Source organism: Papaver somniferum, unplaced genomic scaffold, assembly GCF_003573695.1.
Source record: "Papaver somniferum cultivar HN1 unplaced genomic scaffold, ASM357369v1 unplaced-scaffold_18, whole genome shotgun sequence".
Lineage (NCBI taxonomy): Eukaryota > Viridiplantae > Streptophyta > Magnoliopsida > Ranunculales > Papaveraceae > Papaver > Papaver somniferum.
In genome coordinates this window covers 776,461-798,461 of record NW_020627707.1, presented here as the reverse complement: position 1 = coordinate 798,461, position 22,001 = coordinate 776,461, and the positions used below count along the sequence as shown (strand labels likewise).

General features: G+C 36.7%; 1 protein-coding gene and 1 long non-coding RNA gene across 2 annotated transcripts; one reads left to right on the top strand and one right to left on the bottom strand.

The window, feature by feature from the left end:
- Window positions 1–11,640: 11,640 nt before the first annotated feature.
- On the bottom strand, window positions 11,641–15,352 carry LOC113337885 (F-box protein At3g07870-like). The gene is made up of 2 exons (XM_026583439.1): window positions 13,914–15,352; window positions 11,641–12,285 (listed from the first exon to the last, which is right to left on the bottom strand). Exon 1 carries the CDS (start codon window positions 15,132–15,134, stop codon window positions 13,971–13,973), a length of 1,164 nt encoding a protein of 387 aa, XP_026439224.1. The 5' UTR covers window positions 15,135–15,352; the 3' UTR covers window positions 11,641–12,285; window positions 13,914–13,970.
- An 839-nt stretch (window positions 15,353–16,191) lies between these two features.
- Window positions 16,192–17,887, top strand: LOC113337874. Its single transcript, XR_003354469.1, has 3 exons — window positions 16,192–16,420; window positions 17,058–17,242; window positions 17,467–17,887. It is a non-coding gene; the product is annotated as an uncharacterized LOC113337874 (long non-coding RNA).
- The last annotated feature ends 4,114 nt before the right edge of the window (window positions 17,888–22,001 follow it).

Sequence of the window (22,001 nt, the reverse complement as noted above, 5' to 3'; positions counted from 1 at the left end):
CAAGGTTAGCTTAGAATTTAAACTAAGATAACTTGAGAATCAAGCAAACAAAATAGGTCTTCAAACTACAATAGAAGACTATACATATAGGTCCGGTTAGACCGAGTTCGGTAACCGTGTATAATGACTGTTCGGTTCGGCAAGTTAGCCAAATAGCTAAAAACTACTTGATGTTCATTTAAACACCTAAGAAATTAATCATGATTCAAACACCTAAGTGTTTTAATAAATTAATGAAGTCTTAGAAGTGTTTAAGAGAGTTCTAGCAATGCTAAACATATTAAAATAATAAGTCTTTGAGCATCTACTAAACATTGTCAGGACAGTTGGTACAACGGTTCGTGAACCGCAAGGATTGTTCACGAGTCAGGGTGCAAAGGTTCGTGAACCGAGTTCGCTAACCTTCCTGTATTTCTGAATCTCAGATACTTATGGTTTGCAAACTGAGTTCGCCAACCTACCCTGAGTAGAAATTCAGTAAGTTCATATATATCTCTATTTTGATGATTGAAACATTCCCAAGTGATATAATCATTTGCATGGGAAACTTTCAATTGATCCACAAATTAATTGATAGAACTAACATTGTTAAGGACCTTGGAACATCCAATCGCTAAATCATATTTCGAGATTTTTCACAAGACAAGCTTGATCCGACACATCTTCTTTGTTAATCTACTATAAATCATACGACATAGTCTCAATAGATAGAATAATGGTATAGTGAGTAAAATAGAATGGTTCAGTCTTCACATACCTGACAGATGTTCTTCAAAATGCCTTTGTCGATCTTCAGTCTTCAAGGATGATCTCTGATACTCAACTATAATTCTAACCTATTCGAAACTTGACGTAGTAGACTAGAAATCAAGATATAGTTTTGATCACGTAACATTGACAACAATCTTGGAATAGAAAAAATTGTAGGTTTAATTGAGCAATGCTCTAACAGAGGTTATTAATCTATTTAACAGAGGCTTAAGCAAATATGAAAGAATTTTTGAGATTTATTTGTAAACTGTGTTTCTCAAGCTAATGAGGTGGAAATCCCAGGGTGTTTGAGGAGTAAATGTTTTGGGATACATGAAAAGAAAGTGATGTTGATTAGTATGTAAAGATCCCCGTTAGAAAAAATCCTGAATGGTCAATATAATATTAGGACCTAGAGTATTCCAGTTAGCTTTGAAAAAACCTGGCAAGAAACCGACCTGATTGGTGGCTCCCCAAATATTTATATTTGATAGAGTATTCCAAATTTCCTCATGTTTGGAAGGAATCTCAATAAGGGATAAATTTTTCTACTTCAAAGCTCTATGAAATTAGAAAAGGAAAAACCATACTCCAAGAATCGAGAAGTGCTTATTTTGATCTCTATCTGAAAGCCGAAGGACCAGAGGTTCTCGAAGAGAGTGAATATCGTTTATTATTTTCCTAGTAAAATTGTTATGGATATTTCCAAACACTTCGGAATTCCAATGAGGAAGATCGGATAATAGGAGATGGAGTTTCAAGAAGAGAGAAAATACAACTTAAAATAAAAGCTCCATATGAGAGTAAGGAGCCTTTATACCTGGAAGAAAAATCATGTCACGGTTGTGAGCCTTTATACCTGATAGATTTAATGGTCTCTAGCGATGGGGGGCCAATGCCCTACACGTTCTATTCTCATTTTAAAAAACAAGAACCCTGATTTTGGGCATACCTAAATCTTTCTAGGCATACAAAGCAATAGTCCTAACTTGGCTGACCTTATAAGGGGTACCGTATGGGGTAGTTCAATTACCTATATGCCCTTAAATATTCTAAATTACTAATCTATCCCTAACCCTAATACATAAAACCTAATACAAAAAACACTAAATCAGTTTTCTAGTCTTCTTATAGTCTTCTTCTTCCTTCCCTCCTCTGCCTCCCTCACTTCATATCGCATCACATCGCCGTGACACTGATAATCGTCGATTCATGAAAAATTGATCGTCGATTAAACTTTACTATATAATGGGTCGTTGTAAAACTGTAACGCGTTCTAATAGATCAATTGAAGCACCAACTGAAGATGAAGATGTAGAACAAAGTGAAATCCAACCAAAATTCGAACCGGAAGAACAAAGTGAAGAACCAACACCTGAAATAAGAATAAGAAAGTAAGTTTCTACAAACTCATCTCGTATTTGATGTTTTTGATTGGTATAATAGGTTTAATAGTCAAAAATTAGGGTCTTGCGGCGGTTACAGGATAAGGCTCGGCTTAAAAGTATTCCCAGATTTGCGCCGAACTGTTCTTGAAACTGAACTCTGAAAATGCATATGAACAGTTCGGCTTAAAAGTTTAGATGAGATTTGAGCCGAGCTTTGTTAAATAGAAGCCTTGTATTTAAGATCGTCTTATTCGATACAATTAGATTTGAGCCGAACATGTATTTGTAGAATTTCATAGATTGTTCAAGAGTATAGGCTCGGCGTATCCTATGATATTATTATGCGCCGAACATATTTTACGATTCCTAAGTGTATATTCGGCTTATTCGATACTATTTGTTTTGATCCGACTATGTGTTGTTAAAATTCATTATTTTTGCAAGTGTAGAAGTTCGGCTCATTTTATGAAATAATTATGCGACGAATAGTAGTTTTAATTCGTAAATATGGATTTGGCTTATTCGATAATAGTAGTTTTGTGCCGAATATATATGTTCGGCTTGGAAGTATTTTGTGCATATAAGACGAACTACTCTCTGTAAATGATAATCAAATACATATTTCATATAGTTTGTATTCCTTTGTTGTTCGAAGTATTAGGCTTATAAGTTTTATGCTTATGTCAGGAACAATGCAGCTAAAAAGAAGAAGAAGATGGAGGTAACACCTTCTACTTCTAAAACTCCCGATCCTCGAGGAGGAGGTAAGAAAAAATTGGGAGCGAACCGTAGAGGAACTGATATAGAAGAAGTAGATGAACAAGGAAGAGTTGGAATAAAAGAAGAAGGAATTTATGATGATGAAGAAGTTGATGAACAAGGAAGAGTTGGAATACAAGAAGAAGGAATTTATGATGATGAAGAAGTTGATGATATTCAAGAAACACAACCCCAAAGAAAACCCGAGAAATGTAAGAAGGTTGCACAACCAAAGTCAGTGAACAAAGTTGCAGAACAACGGGCTACAGGTTTTCACATTCCTGATGAAGATGATGTAATTTCACCTAGATCGGATGGTGAGCCTCATGGTCTTCCGAAAGATGGAGGAAATATGTTGATTGGTTACGCCGAATCTTGGGCAAAAAGGATTTATGAGACTCCTGATCACAACCATGCAGTCCGAGTATTGAGACACCAGAGGGCAGCAGAATGGAAACTTTCTGAAGATGTTGATGAGGTGGTTACTTACGTACAATCCTCTGCTTTATGGCCTGCCATTCAATATGGACATCAAGAACATGATAGTATGACAGCCTCCTGTTTTGCCGAGAGATTTTGTCCAGAGACTTACACATTTCAATTACATTTGGCGAGATGTCAATCTCTCCTGATGAAGCGAGTAAGATTACAGTCCTTAAAGCAAGGGGTAGAAGCGTGGATGCTGATTATTATGACATGAGTTGGGAAGAGCTGTACAAGTTGTTCGAGGAAACTCTTGGTTGGAGTTCATTCAAAACTGAGTTGGAGTTTTGTCGATCCGTTAGAGATGTCGATTCTGTTTGCATACCTGGTGGAAGGAATAAGAAGAATAAGAAGATCAAGCTAACTAACCTGAAAAAGGTACACAAAGGAGAAAGTAAATAAGGGGTTGTTGGTAATGGACGAGATCAAAGTGAAGCAAACCGGAACCGCATACTTGCTTTATACTCTTGGCAGAGATATCTTTCCCGACCTTACCGGAAACAAGGTAAATGCTAATTATCTCCAATTAGTAAAGAATATTGAAACCATTAACAAGTATGCTTGGGGAACGGCTTCGCTGGCTTACCTGCTGGACCAACTTGCAGCCGCCTCTAGGTTGACAAGCACAAACATTGGAGGAAATTTCACTATGCTTCAGGTAACTCTCGATGATCAAACATGAAATTTTCTGGGTCATCAGTGTATGGTTTGGCTTGTTACTGTGATCACACATAAGCCGAACCATAAGTTTTCTCAGGTTCGGCTTATAAGCCATCCAATGTTTTAAGCCGAACAATGCACTGAGTTTTCAAATTTCTTTATTACTTTGTTGTGTCAAACCAAAAAATGTCTATTGTTCTGTTTCTATTAATTCAATCATTTTAAGTTAGTTATGTGGTTATTTGGATGTAGGTGTGGGTATATGACCATTTCCCAATTTTGGAATTGGCCAAAACGTTTGAAAAGGATGTCGAGTGGGTTGATACAGAGCCAACAGCAACAAGGTACGAGTATGAGGACTCGAAGAAAAGGAACGAAAAACAGTTGCTGGCAAGTTTGAGGGAGAAGTTATATACAATGGGTGTTGATGACGTCGTTTTTCAACCATATGTGAAGGAAGATGAAGAAGATGAAATTATTGAAGATGAGGATATGCCGGTGGATATGTACCATGGTCCATTGTTTTATCCCGGTGGTTATGTAATATACGATCCTCGGAGAATACTTCGTCAATTAGGATGCATCCAAAAGGTTCCTTTGTTTGACGATAAATTCATATTGTTTCCAAAGGATGGTAATGGAACTAAAAGCACCACTTCATCATGGGAATCAAAGTATGATCCCGACCCTACCCTTGAGTATTGGAATAATTTAGATACTAACAAATTAGATGTTACCAAGTTAGTACCTTTAGGTGATGATCCATGTGAAGAGGATCCCGGCTACATGGATTGGTATAACCATATTTCTCATCCCTTCATTATCAATAAGAAAAGTCAAAAGAAAGCTGATAAGGCGAAGGCAATCAAGATCTCTGCCAAGTCTACTTCCGAAGAAGTAGTGATGGCTTTCAAGATAATGGTAAGAATGATTTCACTTTATACTCTTGCATATATAAGTTCATGGTAAAAATGTCTTCGTACTCACGGTTGGAAGTTGTTTTCAAATGAAAATAGGTTGTTGCGGGTAGGGAGATGTTGAAAAAAATGAAGAAGAAACTTGGTCGCAAAACACCTATGATTATTGAAGAACAGAAATACCTCTACAACAAGTGGTATGCAATTATAAACAAAGGACAAGGACCCGAGGAATCCGAGGTACCCGCACAAAGGCCTACCATTAAGAGGTCTCGACAAGTTGGTGAAGGTACAAGTGGTGGTGATACTAAAGATGATGCGTCGGAAGATGAATGCCAAGGAGGAAGAGGAGGTGGTCGTGGAACTAACAAGAAGGGTCGTCGTTAAGTGCACATTTAAGTTTTTCAAGTTCTTTTTAGTGTTTTCTTAAGTATTAAGTACACTTTGCAAGTTCTTTGACTTTTAGGTGCTGAACTATCTTTTTAATGTTTGCGTAAGTGCACTGGATTCGTGTTATGGACACCTTGAATTTCATGTTTTAATCGATAGCGTAATAGTTAATTATTTAAGTTGGTTTCCTGGAAATTCTAATATTCTTTGTTAGGTTCGGCTTTGTCCTGTAATTGTAGTTGTAAGCCGAATTGTGTATGTCTAAGGTTCGGCTTGCTTTATAATTTGAGTTATAAGCCGAGCCTTAAAAATCATTATTCGCGTGTAATCCAGTATATAGTTCGGCTTAAATCTCACCGATATGGTGATTCGAACCTGTGAAAAATTTCAAAAAAATAGTCGTTGTAAAACTATATTCTATATATACCTACATGTTTTTTCATATTCTTAAGCACATATGCTCAAAAAATGGCACCCCAAACTCCTAAGTATACTCTAGAAGAAGATTTATCTCTTTGCACTAATTATATAGCATACTATCCAAAGAAGGGTGAAGAACGACGAGTGAAAGGTCTGATGAGTATGTACTACTTGGTTAGAATTCATGAAGCCTTCTGCACGGAAATAGGTAATCCTCACAACCGGGATAGTGCATCCTTGTTTTGCCGAATTGAAAGTATTAAGAAAAAAGTCACAGACTTCATAGCTTTAGTTCGGATTGTGAGTCGATATCGACTCAAGGGTGAAACAAACTATGAGATTGAAGTTCGAGCTCTAGAGGAATGGCGACGATGGAAGGGAAAGAATTTGAAATATGAAGATCACTACCACATTCTTAGAAGGCTTCTCATTACCCGTTTAGGATATTAGAAATTTATTGCAAGGCTACTATGTAGCGGGGATGTAATCCACATTTTCTATGAATTTGAAAAGTCTATTTGGAATGATATAATAATTCTTGTGTTCATGAATCATGCCAGATTCGTCTTTCATTGAAATACTGTTACAAGCCGAACCTAACAAAGAAACACTGGGTTTTTTTTTATTTTTCCAGGTTCGGCTTTCTTTAAAAATATACTACAAGCTGAACCTGACATAAAAACTCTGGTTTTTTTTCTGTCAGGTTCGGATTTCATCAAAATAATACTACAAGCCGAACCTGACAGAAAAACTCTGGATTTTTATCATTCTGTCGGGTTCGGTTTTCCTGTAATTAATGGTACAAGCCGAACCTTCTCCTGTGTTCATGGTTCCAGTTTCCAGAAAACGACACATTCCATAACCAAAAAGTAAATCATTCAAGTATTTCGTTTTGATGGGTACATGTAACTGCAATTCTAGTCAAAATATCATCCTCATTATACCCGAAAATCAAAAGACACAAAATACGCGGATAAATCCATGAAATATTTTATGGAGATCCTACACGAATCTCATCCTCTTCACTGACCTCTTTCTCATCCTCTTCACTGTCCTCTTGCTTATCATATTCATCTTCATCACTTGAAAACTCAATTACTTGTCCACTTGGGGGCTGTACATTCAAAGAATTACAAAGATCCATTTCTGTCGCATAATTTGCACATCAATCCATCGAATAATTATTTTCAAATCTAGGCCAAAATGCTGCACTCATCAAGGGTGGTAACGGGAAACCGATCTTAAGTTTGAGGCCGATAAAAGGACAATTTTGAACAAATCCAATAACAAGTCTTCTATCCTTTACACCATCATGGCAAGGTTTTGTTGGAGGCGCGTAAGTAAAGCTACTACCCGTCCATGCGAAACAATGTACGACACAATTGAATGTCTCCGCTATTAAAAACCCACAAATGGGCATTGCCATCCAATGTTCTTAGGTAATGATAAAATCCCCATGCAAACGACGTTCTAATGCAACGTACTCCGTTGCCACCCCTGCATCTCTTCTTGGACATGTTATCATCATTTTCTTATAGAATTCTTTGTTTTTACGTAGGGTTTGTAACAATCGTTGCCGAATATAGTTCACTTCATTTTCAGGGGGCACCGGATTATTCCCTTCCTTAAAAAGACCAAGTTGTTCCACCATCACAATTTCCATCACCTTGCACGTCGTCCATTGCTATAATATGCTCATGAATTAATGGCGATAGATCTTCCAAGTAGTTATCGCATATAAAATTGATAGGCCTCAATTACTATCAGACTTATCTCTTTTGGGTCCTCTCATCCTACCAATTTCATGTATGGTCCTTTTCTCCTTTATCTTAGTTTGTGAAGGATACATCTTAGCCTTCCCCTTCACATCCTCTTTACTATCCTTTGCTTGTGACGGACAATCATTATCATTCAACCCTTTGTTACTTGTTTCGGATTTTTGAATACTCGGACGACCTCGTTTTTTTAGTACTTTAACTTCTTCCTCCTTCATCAACATCTGAATTTCCTTCTTTGCCTTTTCATACCTTGCATCATGGTAATCAACCCCGGATGGATCCCTTTTAGTAGCCAATAGTTCCTTGTTGGCTTGTCTAGTTTGAAAATTATTCATTTTCTTACTCTTCCTACCTTTCAGATCACTCTTCTCTGGTTCCAAAATATTTTCTTGGGTGAAAGGATACATGACCGGCATCATGTTGTCCCATAGGATTTTCTTTTGAGCTCGGAACATATTCTTATACATCTCCGCCAACTTTTTCCCATTTGTCGTGTCCCATATCTCTAGATCATCCTCGTCATCTTCGGTTGGGAGAGGATCGAAGCTTAATTGTTTCCAAAAATGATCAATATCCTCAAATGGTATGATACCATCCTTGTACCGAAGTAGGTCGTGGCGGCATGGAAGTACCATAGATGTCTTCATTTTACAAACACACTCTTCCTCCAAGTTGGCTCCTAATGGCTTAATGAAATCCACTTCTTGCATCAATAAGTCGATGCATAGATGGGAGACTCTATAAGTTAATTCCCGTAGCCAATTACTACCATAATTATTATGTCTAAACATAAGGTTATGCTCGAACGCGGCTTTAATTCTCACAACATCACTTTTGAAATATTCATCAATTGCATCAAAAACCGTGACAAAAGTTTCAACACATCCAAAAAGGTTCTTCTTCAACCGATAATGAGCCGACTCTACCATACTTGTGGCTTGGTTGTCGAAGTGTTTGTGCCGATTTGTGAAACAACACATGAACCTTTCTTTATTAGGTTCCAACACATCTTTTACCAAGTAAGTAATAACATCGGGGTAGTCGGTCTTCCAATGCTCAATAAGCATTTTAAAATTTTCTTCATAGACATCCTCGGTGATTGACCATACCAAAGCTTCCCATTTTCCTTGGAAAGAAGCCCACAACATCTCATTATGTTCATATGCTTTCAAGAATTCCTTCTTTTTCTTTACTCGTGTCTCCAATGGTAGTTTAGCAATATTCTCTAATTCTTTCAACTTACGTGGTTGAATTATCGGATGGCATTTTGTCCTCACATTGCACCATATATGAAATGTGCAAAGAAAGTTGAAAGCATTCGGAAATACCTTCTTAATAGCATACATCAACGATGAATCTTGATCGGAAACGAACACTTTAGGAAGAGCACCCTCCCGGAAGATTAACTTCAATTGTTCTAACCCCCAAACATAACTCTCTTTCTTCTCATTTTTCAAGAAACAAAAAGCCACGGTGAACTGCGCCTTTTTCGAAGTATGCCCCACAATGTTCATCAGCGGAATCTCATATTTATTAGTCTTGTACGTGCAATCCAATATAATAACTTGTGGGAAGCATAGAGCCAATTGGACGCATTCCGGGTGGGCAAGGAAAAGGTGTGTGACTTGACCGAAGTCATCCAACTTCTTTTGGCAAGCGTAGTTATTCTTCACCCCTAACCACATTACTTGTTGCATCACCATCCTACCTTGCAAATTGAGTCTTCTAATCTTTTGTATTGCATTGTAGATAGTTTGCATAGTCGACTTGTTATTCTTGTTGTCCGCTTTCAATTTGCTAAGAATCCTAGACGGTGGCAAACGTGCTCGTGTCATTTTATCCACTTCTAGCATCTCGTCGGGTTTGAGTCGCGCTACTTTCGCATGTCCATGAAGGTCTTTGGGTCGTGGGTGGTTATGACGACAATACATATCTTTATTCATTATCCAATATTGATCTTCTTTGTTCAAGGACTTATTCTTGAGATTGAAAACGATCTTGAAAGGGCAATTTGTTTTCTTCGTCTTCGTCCTATTCTTTCTCCCGGTCTTCCCAACATATACGGTACCCTTTTTAACGTTGCTAGCGCCGGTTCCACTACGCTCACAAATCATTTCAAACCGATCCCCTCGGCTTTGTTGTCCTTTAACTAGTACACAATTTACCTTCATCGCGTGTTCCTCAACCCAATCAAGAACTTCGGGTTTAGTTTTCCATCTCTACATTCATTCCAAAACAAATAATTTATAAGAAAAAAACTTTGGAATATTCCGACAACATTAAGGTAAACAAAAAGTTCTTACATACCAAATCATTTCGGAAGTGATCCTTGGTATCCTCGTGAATTATGTCTACTGGATCAGGTTGATTTTCCATGGGTACAGGTCCGCCAAGCACGAGCTACAAAGAATATCACAAGGTTAAATACTACAAAAGGAATATAATAGAAATGTTTGGCTCATTCGATAATCATATTATGTGTCGAACCATGAAAATTTACATGTTTCGGCTTATACGATATTCTCAATATGTGCCGAACCACGAACAAAATTTTAACCCAAAAATTAACAAATTCATGTTCGGCTCATAGTATAATCATATTATGTGCCGAACCTTGAACATTTAGAGGATTCGTCTTATACAGTATTCTCAATATATGCCGAACCAATAACAATATTTTAACCCAAAAATTAAAAAATTCATGTTCGGCTCATACGATTTTGAATATATAAGCCGAACAAGTAGTTATTTTTATTCCGGGCTATTCAGGATGTTGTTCGGGTTACTAAGAAACTTTCATATAAGCCGAACTAGTGTCTAGCAAAAGGGTTGGAATTGAAAAATATAGGTTCGGCGCATGCTGTAAACAGATTCAGTGAGCCGAACCGTTCATCATTTGGTTGATTCGGCTCATAGATGTGAGCCGAACCTCAATCTTGTTCGCCGAACCATGAAGCAAAAATCTAAACTTTTGATAATTTCGAGCTATATAAGTGAGATTGAGCATAAGATAGAAGTGTACATGTGTATTAGAAGCATTGGGTTCCTCATATATGTACTCATCATTTGGATTTGGCTCATGAAAATCATCATCTTGAGTTTGTGTTTGAGTTTGAGCTTGAGTTTGTGTAAAATCATTCTCATAATCTAAGAAATCAGCCATTTGGGAATCATTGTTGTAGTTGATATGTATTTTCCTAGGTTTTTTATATGAATTATGACCCTCCTCATCCTCCATTGAATCAAGAATTAAAATTTTCGCACTTTCTCCTTCTTTCTCTCCTTCTTAACCAAAACTTTGATTTTTTTTCCCCCAAATTTTTTCATCTAAACAACCTTTATAATTCTGAAAATTATCTTAATCACTAAACAGAATATTTAATCAGTAATCCAGATTACTAACACTAATACGTAAAGGGTAGATTTGCTATTAAAAAAATTTGGGTTAAGGGGATATCTGATTTTGTTATTTCACAACCTTTTTTGTCTTTATTCAGTATGCCTAAAAAGATTTCAGTATGCCTAAAATCAGCGTTCAAAAACAAAGATAACAAATCTCCGACGGAGTCACGGAGTATCAAATTCAGATAATAAAATTCTGAAAGAAAAGGCAAAGCCCAGTAACAGATATAATTAGTGGGCTAGCAATACTTGCAATATGGGAAATAATCCAGTAGTCACAGACCAGGTGTGATCAACAAAACAAGAAAAACAAAATGAAAAGCGATGAATAATGATTTTTGATAAGCAGAGAACAAAACAAATCTCCAAGTACTATTGATAAACACAACACACCAGTATAAGAAGAGGATAAACCTGACAGATATACTGAAATTTCAGAGAGAACACAAACAGGTTCAAGAATATTAAGTTTTCTTAATGGCAGATACAAGGAGAGTAACAGGATGGAAGGCAGCCAATTCAGAAATACTATGCACAGTGCACAAGTAGAAATAGCTAAAATGAGCTTTACAAGACATCCACAGGAATACCAGGAATAGAGAACTCAGATACAGAAACAAGATAGTCTAAGAATGAACTAAGAAATGCAGACCGGTAATGGTAAGAATGAACAAGAGGTATATTAAAGCCAGAATATATTACAATGATCTAAACAAAGCAACAACAGGGTAAGAACAACTGCACCGAAACAGTCTAAATCCAGATTACAGGTAAGGAAAGAAACATTACACTAAAACAGAAAGCCTGGAATACATGATAAGGGAGACTAAACCCGAAAAAAGAGAATTAACAGTAGATGCAGATGATCCATCCAAAAAAGAGAGCACATAGGCTCTGACAGCATCATTCTCACATTAAGTTCTCCAGAGAAAATTCAAACTCCGACTTGTGGGGACATTTCATGGCTCAGGATGATTGGAGAAATCACCATTTTCCTGTACGGAGTTGCCATGTTGCACTTGAGTTGACGAGGAGGCCTGACCCTTGAACCACTGATGAGGATGGCCACGAGGAACCCTTGAACCACTGAACCACTGATGAGCATCGTTGTTATTCAGCTGTCAGTCAGCTGTTCAGCTAGCATTTTCGATTTTTTGTTAAGGAACTAACATCACACTGTTTTATTCTCATTGCCCTCATATTTTCTCTCTTGACCCTCTTTCTCTAGTGGACTAAAAAACCTTGAGCTTTCTTTAAGCCCAAGGCCAAGAGAGCAAGAACCAAGTGGAGGAGGGCCAAACACTTGAATTTCACGAATTTGTATTATAAGGAATGATGCTGATTGGAACAAAAAAGCAAGAGGTATGAGGGGATGAATATATAAGCAATTCTATCTTATCATGGTAAGATTAACATGCATTGTTTACTTAGCAGTGAATCCTATACTAAATTATCACTATGCAGAGTAGTCATTATAAGATTTTACTTAGAAAACTAACTCAGAAAGCTTAGCAGCAGAAAAAGCTTTCATAATTAGCTTCATTTGAAAGAGGACCACCACTACCCATTAACAAATCAGATTTAATAAAACTATGAACACCCACCACCTATTACTAAATTCTCATAATTCAACAAACTCATCGACTTCTGTTCCACATTTCTACTAGTACTAGTAGTTTCATTTGATGCTGCTGAAGAAAATTTATCAATATAGACATACATTGAAGAAAAAAAAGATCATTTTCAGTCACAGAGGGACAACCATCAATACCAGAACGACCAATAACACCTAATTCACTATCAAAACCTGTATCATCTAGTAAACTTAGAATCTCTGAATGTGCAATTCTATGCCCTAGATTTTTTCTTGGTAAACTCACATAACATTTTATCATTACTGCAAGTATGACGATGACCCAATTTTAAATGGGGGATGAAACTGATGATGGTTCTGTGATGCACAAGAAGGAGAAGGAAATGCACTATGCAATGATGGACGTGATGATGACACTATGAGTTAAGGACACTTTACCAGATGCACCAGAAACTTCTATGCAGGCCAACAAAGACTAAATGTTTTAAAATAGTGAATTCTGGGATTCTGCATCCCCGGAGAGCTGACCGTTGACAAAATACGAGCAAAGCATGGCCATCTAATAACACTAAGCCTTCTTCACTCGGATCTCTCAAGATGCCAACGATGGGGATAAAATGGAACTCATGGGAATGAAACATCAATATAGTTTCAGTCGTGGTGACTGTTTGCAGAGCTAATACAACTGAGCTAGTTTTAGCTACTTAATAAAGTTTAGATATATACCGATGCCACTGTTATCATCAGACCGAAATGATGCAACTTGAGATCTAACTAAATCAGACTTAAACAAATGGAAAACTGATACAGTTGTGGAAGTAGGCATAAAGTGTGTGAATAACCACAATTTAAGTGCAAACTCAAGATGTCATAATTCTCATTGCCAAGAGAATCTTTACTCTGAATCCGGTTCTAGCCTGAAAGGACATTTGCTCATTGATCCTTCACATGGAGATGTAAAAATAGCTTGACGACAATAAACAATTAGGTCGGTTGCAGTTATCACAGACACCTGTACCTATTGACTAACTGTTCTAGTGAAATTTATTGACATATGAGGATAAACTTCAGCACAGTTTCCTATTCAGATTTATGATTTTTCCTGCAAATGCTTATTCGACCCCCATGTATAAATGAACTAAGCCACTACAGTGTACACCATACCCATCAAAATAAGGTAGAGTCGCTAACAAAATGCACAATTTACAAAGTTGGATCGATGATATAAAGACAGAATAAAAGAGAACCTATGTATATTACTCACCAACACAATGTCAATAACATTGAGGCTCACAAAAAGGTTACTTGTTAATGAAACTCCTAAGTCTACAGAATGATATGAATACTACTGCGAAAATTCAATGAAGATTACCAGTTTATAACTATGTAGTCGGGGTTCGCATCCTCCTGTAGCTGCTTGAAAGGTGAATCACGGCTTTCTGCCTCCTTTAACTGACTTCATTATTTCCGTATCCTTTTCCCCTAATCTCTTCAACGATACGAAGGTGTTCTTGTGAGGGAATACTCGACGAACCCATTCCTTAAAATCAACAAGGCCTTTCGAGGTAGAAGCTTTTGTGTCATAAATGTTGAGATAGTTATCACAACTGAGGTAAGTTAAAACATCCCCCCTCTTCGTAACAGCTAATGAATGCTTTTCATCAACCCTGAATTCTTTACTCCATTCCAACGAGGGATGTTCCTCTCCCTCTTTCTTGACTTGATTATCATTCTTCTTTTTTAATAGCCATATGTCAAAACCATCTTCTCCTTCATCAAGTATAGAAATATACAGAAATCCATCCAAAACCCCTATTCTATGATTTCGCAAATCAGTGTCTAGTGGGAAAGGAGGCGGTTCAAGATGTTCGCAGAATTTTTCCTCAATTAAGTCGAAGATCAAGATCGTAGCTAGATTAGTGTTAACCCAATAAATAGACCCATCGGCAAAGCTACCAAGTTCGTGATCTAGACTACACATAGGGCAGAATTCAGAATTGAACTTTCCAAGGTTTCTCCATCCATTGCCACTGCCTAGAGTGTATATGTGGACTTCTATCATATCGGTCTTGAACACATGTACTGCTATCACATTGTACTCATTTGTTGAAGTAAGATAACCAAATCCAATCGACTGATAAATAAAATCATCACCATCTATCCTGATTTCTGGAAGGTTGGCATACTCTTTGGTGAAAGGGTTACTTATACAAACAGGTATATCATGTTTCTCTCCAGCAAGACAGATTAAACCATTACAAGATCCAACAAAGCAAGCACCCTTGATTGGTGTTGTAATCATCCTTCTAATTCTCTCAATGGGTTTTCTTAACTCATGATTCTGATCATCTTTATATTCAAAAAAGTAAAATCTATTGTTATCAATTAAAGCAAGAAAACCCAACTTACAAGAAGAAGGATGATTAAGATGATACAAATGCTTCAGAGGGAACGATGGATCATTGGAAACAATGTTTCTCCAATTTCTGCAGACTAATTTGCAATGAAGAACCCATTCACTTGGTACACGACTTAAAATCTCTTCCGGTAGTTTGTTGAAATGATTCATGTCGAAATTCTTAGTAACCTTCATATTGAGAAACAGCAACTTGTTAGGGTCCAAGAAATGGTGATGGAAACAAAATGGGGGGATTTTGTCTGTGGAAAGAAAGAGTTAGGGTTCAAGAAAAAGAACTTTTAGAAATAATCCATGAAAATTGAAATTTTTGTGTGATTTCTTGACCAATTGGAAAATGGGGGTTCTGTCTGGGAAGTGGAAAGAGAAATTTGTGTGATTTGTTATGCTTCTGGGGAAAGATGCGCCTTGTTTGTCATCTTGGCACGCGTTGATATATAGCGGTACATTTTGAACCCTTTACCACTCGTTAATTTCTTAACCAAAATTTCGACCCCGGGATCCGAATCATGCCAACCCAAGTGGTCTGATGGTCTTATACTGCCTCCCATGGCGGGGACAGGGGTCAAACCCTATAACGTAACTGCGAAATCTAACTGTGTCTAACCGCCAAATCTACTTCCATTTGAAGGAGTTTGAATGTAGTCAAAGGACAATTATACTACCCTATAGAAAAAGAAAAGATATGAGTCATACCATAGTTTTTAGGTTAAATATGCGTTCTGACTTTTGAGGTAAAAATTTTTTTTTTGGCAAGAATAACAAGATACCCGATTAATGAAATACTGCAGATACACTCTCGCCAGTCGAGATACAAAAGATTAGACCTGACATACTTCGCTAGGGTGACTTTGTTTGTGCTTTAGTGAATGAACATTTTCAACCACAAAATCCCCCCCCCCCCCCCCCCCCCCCCGACCCCCTTAATGAGCGCAAGGATGCTAAAACTCCACTCTTCTTATCCGTTTGATTTCCCTATTTTAATAGCTGACCGTTAGATCTCAAGGAATCTCGACAATAATTCCTGTGTGCACTTTTAATATGATTCGTTGGATCAGATGACTTTAAATCTCGGAGTGCGTTGGAGGTCGTCCATCTGATAAGCTGTTCTGATTAATATGTATAATATTGTGGGGGTTTATCTTACGATCACTAAATTTGTAAGGTTCTAAACGTAAAAAATATATATGAATCAAATCTACTACCAAAACTTTGTTCTCTACTTCATCGTTTCTTCGAGCTAGGTTTAGAGGAGGAGAAAACTTATCGTTGTTACAGATGAAGATGGTGATCGGATTGAGATCGGATTAGAAAACTTCATAACCATGAGATTAAGTCCCCAATTTCAATCGAAGTTTTCTTCTCCATTGAATTGCAGAACTGAACTGCTTCAACTACACGGGTGATTTTATGGTCGGATTGATCTTGAATTTACAAATTGGGGTTTTAATTTTCTTTTTCAGGTTTGTATGAAACTAATTCGATTACTATATTCATTTATTTATGTTTAAACCATTGCTTTAGAGTGTTTCAATCTCTCTTTAAACAGTCTGTTGGTTTTTGTTAATCATAAATTAGGTGTTTTTCTTAATTAGGGCAATAAAATTATTATTGGCGTTAATTTCAACTCTTTTATGAATATTATGCTTGGAAAATATTGATTCGAGTTGGAACATTATCATCAAAAATATGGATGATTCCCACTTTATTGATCAATTTAGAAAGGATAAGTCTAGGGCGTTCTCTGATAATTATAAGAATTAGAATGTAATTTAGAATTTAGAATTTTAATTTTGGGTAGATATTTGGGTATATGGTTCACGTGGGATGATCACCTTTTGTTATGATTTCCTCTTTGATTTCTGTTAGACATTAGTAATTGGAATTTTGTTATAGAAATTATGGAAGTTACATGGCAGAGTAGGTGTATTTTTTATGAGACAAAAAGGAGAATCTGCGAAGAATTGATTGTATTCTCGATTTTGATTTTCCGACGTTCTGCTCATTTTGATATATTTATATTGCTATCCGACCATGGAAGTGTAACGCTGCAGAAATAATCCATTTGAAGTCTTTGATGTTTCTTACCTGGCTATGCAGTTCCACCATGTTTGTAGTGCTTGGGAAGCTGACCGGATTTTGAAGTAGCAACAACAAGAAGAAGAAGCTCTCCTTCCTTTTTAGTAGTGAGGTTCTGAGTTAATTTGGAACTTGGAAATCAGATGAGAAGTTCGCGAGGTATATCGTGCTTTGCTTAGTGAGAAAACACAATTTTCCACGAGATGGTAATATTAATTCCTTAAAAGTCCATTCATTTCTGAAATGCAGTTGTGATATATTAATGCTACAATGATTGTACGAGCCATCGTTGGAGTCCAGTCTAATGTTAGTCTCGATACTTTGTTGTTACGAACGAATATACAGAATTAGAATGCATAACCATTTTTATTCCATATTTTTACTTTTTTGTCACCAACAAATATACTAATCACAAAGTTCATCAATGCAGAAATAGATACAGGTAGTTGCTCATGGATGAGAATGTTGATTCCGAGGTTACCCATGGAGCACCCAAAAAGAGTTAAAACTACCTTTTGAGCTTACACGAAAGCAGTTCCCAATTCGTGCAGGTTTTCTTTAACCATAAACAAGTCTTAAGGGCAAACCATACCACATGTTGGTGTTTACCTACAAGATCATGTGTTTAGTCATGGACAGTCGTATATTGCTTTGTCCAGGGGAGTCTCAGGAACCATAACAGACCAGAAATGTGATAGTGCGGGGTAATGTGTTTCTTATTGATTTAATTTCAAATGAATCTTTTTATTGTTGGTATGTTTCCGAGAAACATTTTATTGTCGCCTCATATTTTTTCGAACATGGAATAACGTATGTGAGAGTTTATTGTTTGCCGACGTGCAACGCACGTGCACTCCACTTGTTTGTTTAGTCGGAATATAACACTATGGTTAGTCAATCTAGCTTATTCAAGTTATCAGTTATTTTGTCAAGTACAGTAGATGCGGACAAATATGTTAATTTGATAAGCTAGATGGATAGGCAAACCAAGGCTGGGCAGTGGGGAAAACTATACTGTTATAGTATGAGTCGACCGTTGGAGATTGAGACGACCGTCTTTAGTTGATATGAAGCTCGGTTCCATAGCAAATCTAAACAGAGATTTAAAAGAAATAGAATAGATGCGCTAAAATATGATGAAAATGTTTGGCTGAATACTAAAGATAAAATTGATGAGTGCATTACTCAACATTTCATAAAATATCTAGTACTATTACTCCTGAAGTTGACCAGAACTTGATAAATTTCCTAACTAGTGTTGACCAATCTGATAACGACATGCTTTGTGCCACACCCTTAGAAAGTGAAATAAAGAACACTCTGTTTTCTACGGAACCAGATAAAAGTCCATGTTCGGGTGGATTTCCTCCCAATTTCTTTCAGCAAAATTGGGAGATCACTGGAACTGATCTAATAAATATAGTTCAAACGCTTTTCACAACTGATTAATTATCTAAAGAGATGAATGCCTCTTTCATCTCTTTAATCCCCAAGACCCTAAACCACAGTACCTTTGTGGAATTTAGACCTACATCCCTAACAAACATTTTTATTTCAAAATTGATGGCAAGTAGAATAAAAGTTCACCTTGGGAAAATAATTTCACCTTAGCAATCTGCCTTCTTTCCTGGAAGGTAGATAGCTGAAAGCATCACTTTAGCTCACGAAACCATTCAGCAGATGAAAAACTCTAAATCTAAGAAGAGCTTCATGGGTCTAAAATAGACATGTCTAAAGCATTCGACTGAGTCGAATGGGATTTTTTAATTCAAGTAATGACTAAAATGGGTTTCAACAACAATTGATGTAACCTGGTTCACCAATGTATCTCAAAAACAACTTTATCTGTCTTGTTAAATGTATCTCCCACGGAATTTTATAAACCTATAAGGGATTTGAGACAGGGAAACCCAATCTCCCTTATCTCTTCCGGTTTTGTATGGAAGAGCTTTCTCGATTGTATGCTGAAAACTCTTCATGTAAAATAAAAGGTATAAAACTATTTCACCAGGCTCCTTCTTTAATCCACTTACTTTTTGTGTATGGTTGTTTAGTTAAACGAAAAAAAACTTGTCAAAACCTAGTCAATCTGTTTAACGAATTTGGATCTGCTTCGGAGCAACTAATTAACTTAAGTAAATTAGGAGTGTTCTTTAGTCTCAAAACAAAAACTAGCGTTCGAAGCAGGTTTAAGAGATATACAGTATCACTACCATCCCTCTAACCGATAAATACCTAGGTTCTCCCTTCTTCACAAATAGACCAAAGATAGAATGTTTTGAACCTTTAATTGAAAAATTGAGAAATGGACTTTCAGGAAGGAAAGGCATTCATTTAAATAATGCGGGGAAAACCCAAAAAATGTTCTTTCTTCAGTGTATGTTTACCAAATGAATTTTTTTAAAATTCTAGTGAAAATATGTGATAAAACTACATAGGATTATGGGGGGGATCACGAATACTTAAATACCACTGGCAAGAGTTTGAAAGAGGAGTTTAAAAAAGTCAGTGACCTGATAACTGCACACAATACATGGAATCTAGACAAACTGGTGAAGTGCTTTGATGCTCAAACAATAGAGAAAATTAAGAAAGTTAGAATCCCAGTAGAAGACAAGATGGACACGCTAAGATCGACCTTAAACAAAAATGATATGTTTTCTGTGAAATCGCTTTATACATATATAAATTCAAATGGAAACAGAAATGCTGATACAAAATGGAGTAGAATATGGAAAATGGAGACCACTCCGGCTGTTAAGAACTTCATCTGGAAGGCACCGCACTTTGTGTTCCATAATAGAATGAGAGTGGCAGCCATTATTCCTAACATAAATACCACCTGTAAACTTTGTAATGAGAGTAAACAAACTCCAACTCACTTGTTTCAGCAATATAACTACGCTGCACATGTACAGATGTACTTTAATTTTGGGATGAATTTCATTAGAAATGGAATCGTAAATTTCCATGATTGGTTAACCGACTATTTTTTCAAATCCTTAAAGAGAGGGATATGACATAGATTCGCATGTATTATGTAGCATAATAACTTGGTTTATATAGAAAGCAAGGTATAACGTGGTTTTTAAAATGAAAAGCAAAATCGTGTTGTGACAGCAAACATTATAATTAAGTTCATAAATAGTTATAATATTGTAAAGAAACCAGGACACAATATAACGGAGGATCTTAATTACAGTCCTCAGATCGATGATGTTCTTCAGGTTATTACTTATCCAGAGGAGAGAGAGAAAAAAAGCATGGCTCTTAAAGTAAATATTACTTTGACAAAGATGGACTCTAGTGCAAAAGCTAGAATCGGACTAACCTTATGTGACCATACATGTACAATTAGAGAAACAAGAGGTCTTTATGCCGACTGTACAACCAGACAGGAGTTAGAGAGGATTGGCGCTGAAACAGCTTTCCAGTGGGTAACATGTTGGAGTGGACATAAAATATCGTTCAGGAGCGATTCAGAAACAACTCTGGTGTTGCAGATAGGAATGAGTGCAAAGGCACGTAGACAAAGTGACTAGATTACTGCAGACTTAGAAACACTACAAAATTTGATATGAACTTATTAGCACATGACTTCGGCTTAGTTATGAGAACAAATATAATTTGGGCAACAAAGCTCTCTGTTTTTTGTATTAAGTATGCAATTAAACATAACCGGGTAGACCATAACTTATGGGAAATTTTAACTTATCTAAATATTCAGACTTGGAATGAAAATGTAATGGTGTATCATGGTTCCAATTAACTTATGGTACCTTTTTTATCAATATATTGAGGTCATCCTCTTTTTATAACAATTATTTTTTGAGACGGTTGTCTCAATCTCCTACTACAAAGGTCGAATTTTAACAGCCAAAATACAAACATAATTTATTTACCTATAAATACAAAAAACTCATTTACTTCTCAACTCACGCCAAAATTCACTCTTCTCTTGAATTTTTCTCTATAAACTCTCTCCAAATTTTTATTCAACCTCTCTAAATTTGTCAACAGAAATGTATCAATATATTAGGCGCAAAATAAATAGAAAATCACATATGAATAAACTCAGTCAATATATGCCGGCAACACAAGCGAACTCTGACGAAGAGAATGATCCTACTCTACTTTCCAGTCGAGAATTAGCCGAATCTCAAGGTTACTTGTCTAAAAAAGTTGAGCGACATAGTGATGCTCAAAAAGTAAGAAGTGCTTGGTACGAAGTTGGCAAAGTTTATGTGGATCTACCTCCAACGTCTAAGCTAATTTTCTATAAATTTCCTTGGATTACTTGGTACCGTATTGAAGCGAAGAAACATCATCCAAAATTGGTGTTTGTATCGGTGCAGCATTGGTGGTACACTACACATACATTTCATTTTACAAACTTCGAAATAGGTATGTTGAATATTTTGATTTATAGTTTTAATGCAATCAATACGAAGATGCGAATAACACCATTTGATTTGTATGTCATACTTGGAAAGGGCCAATGTTCTTTGGTACCACCATAGAAGTTCGCGAAACACAAAGTACCACAACTTAACATAATAGCATTCTATTTTTCTGTTTTACTAATTCGTCCCTAACAAAACAAATAAAAGGGAAAATTAGGCTAAGGCCCAACCCATGGATAACCCATAATATGAGGCCCTTAATTAAAAGAAATTTAATTCTAGGCCCCAAATTATTAAAAGTCGTTGATATCCTTATGCATATTGTCAAGCCGATAATTAAATAAAATTTAAATTTAGGCCCAAAATTATTAAAATATTATGTGATGATGTTCCAACCACCTCCGACCACCACAGTCACACCACCTCCGACCACCACCGTCACACCACCTCCGACCACCACCGTCACCAACCACCTCCGACCACCACCACCGCCGCCAGCCACCGCCAACCACCTCTGACCACCACCGTTAACCACCTTTGACCACCGTCGCCACCAACCACC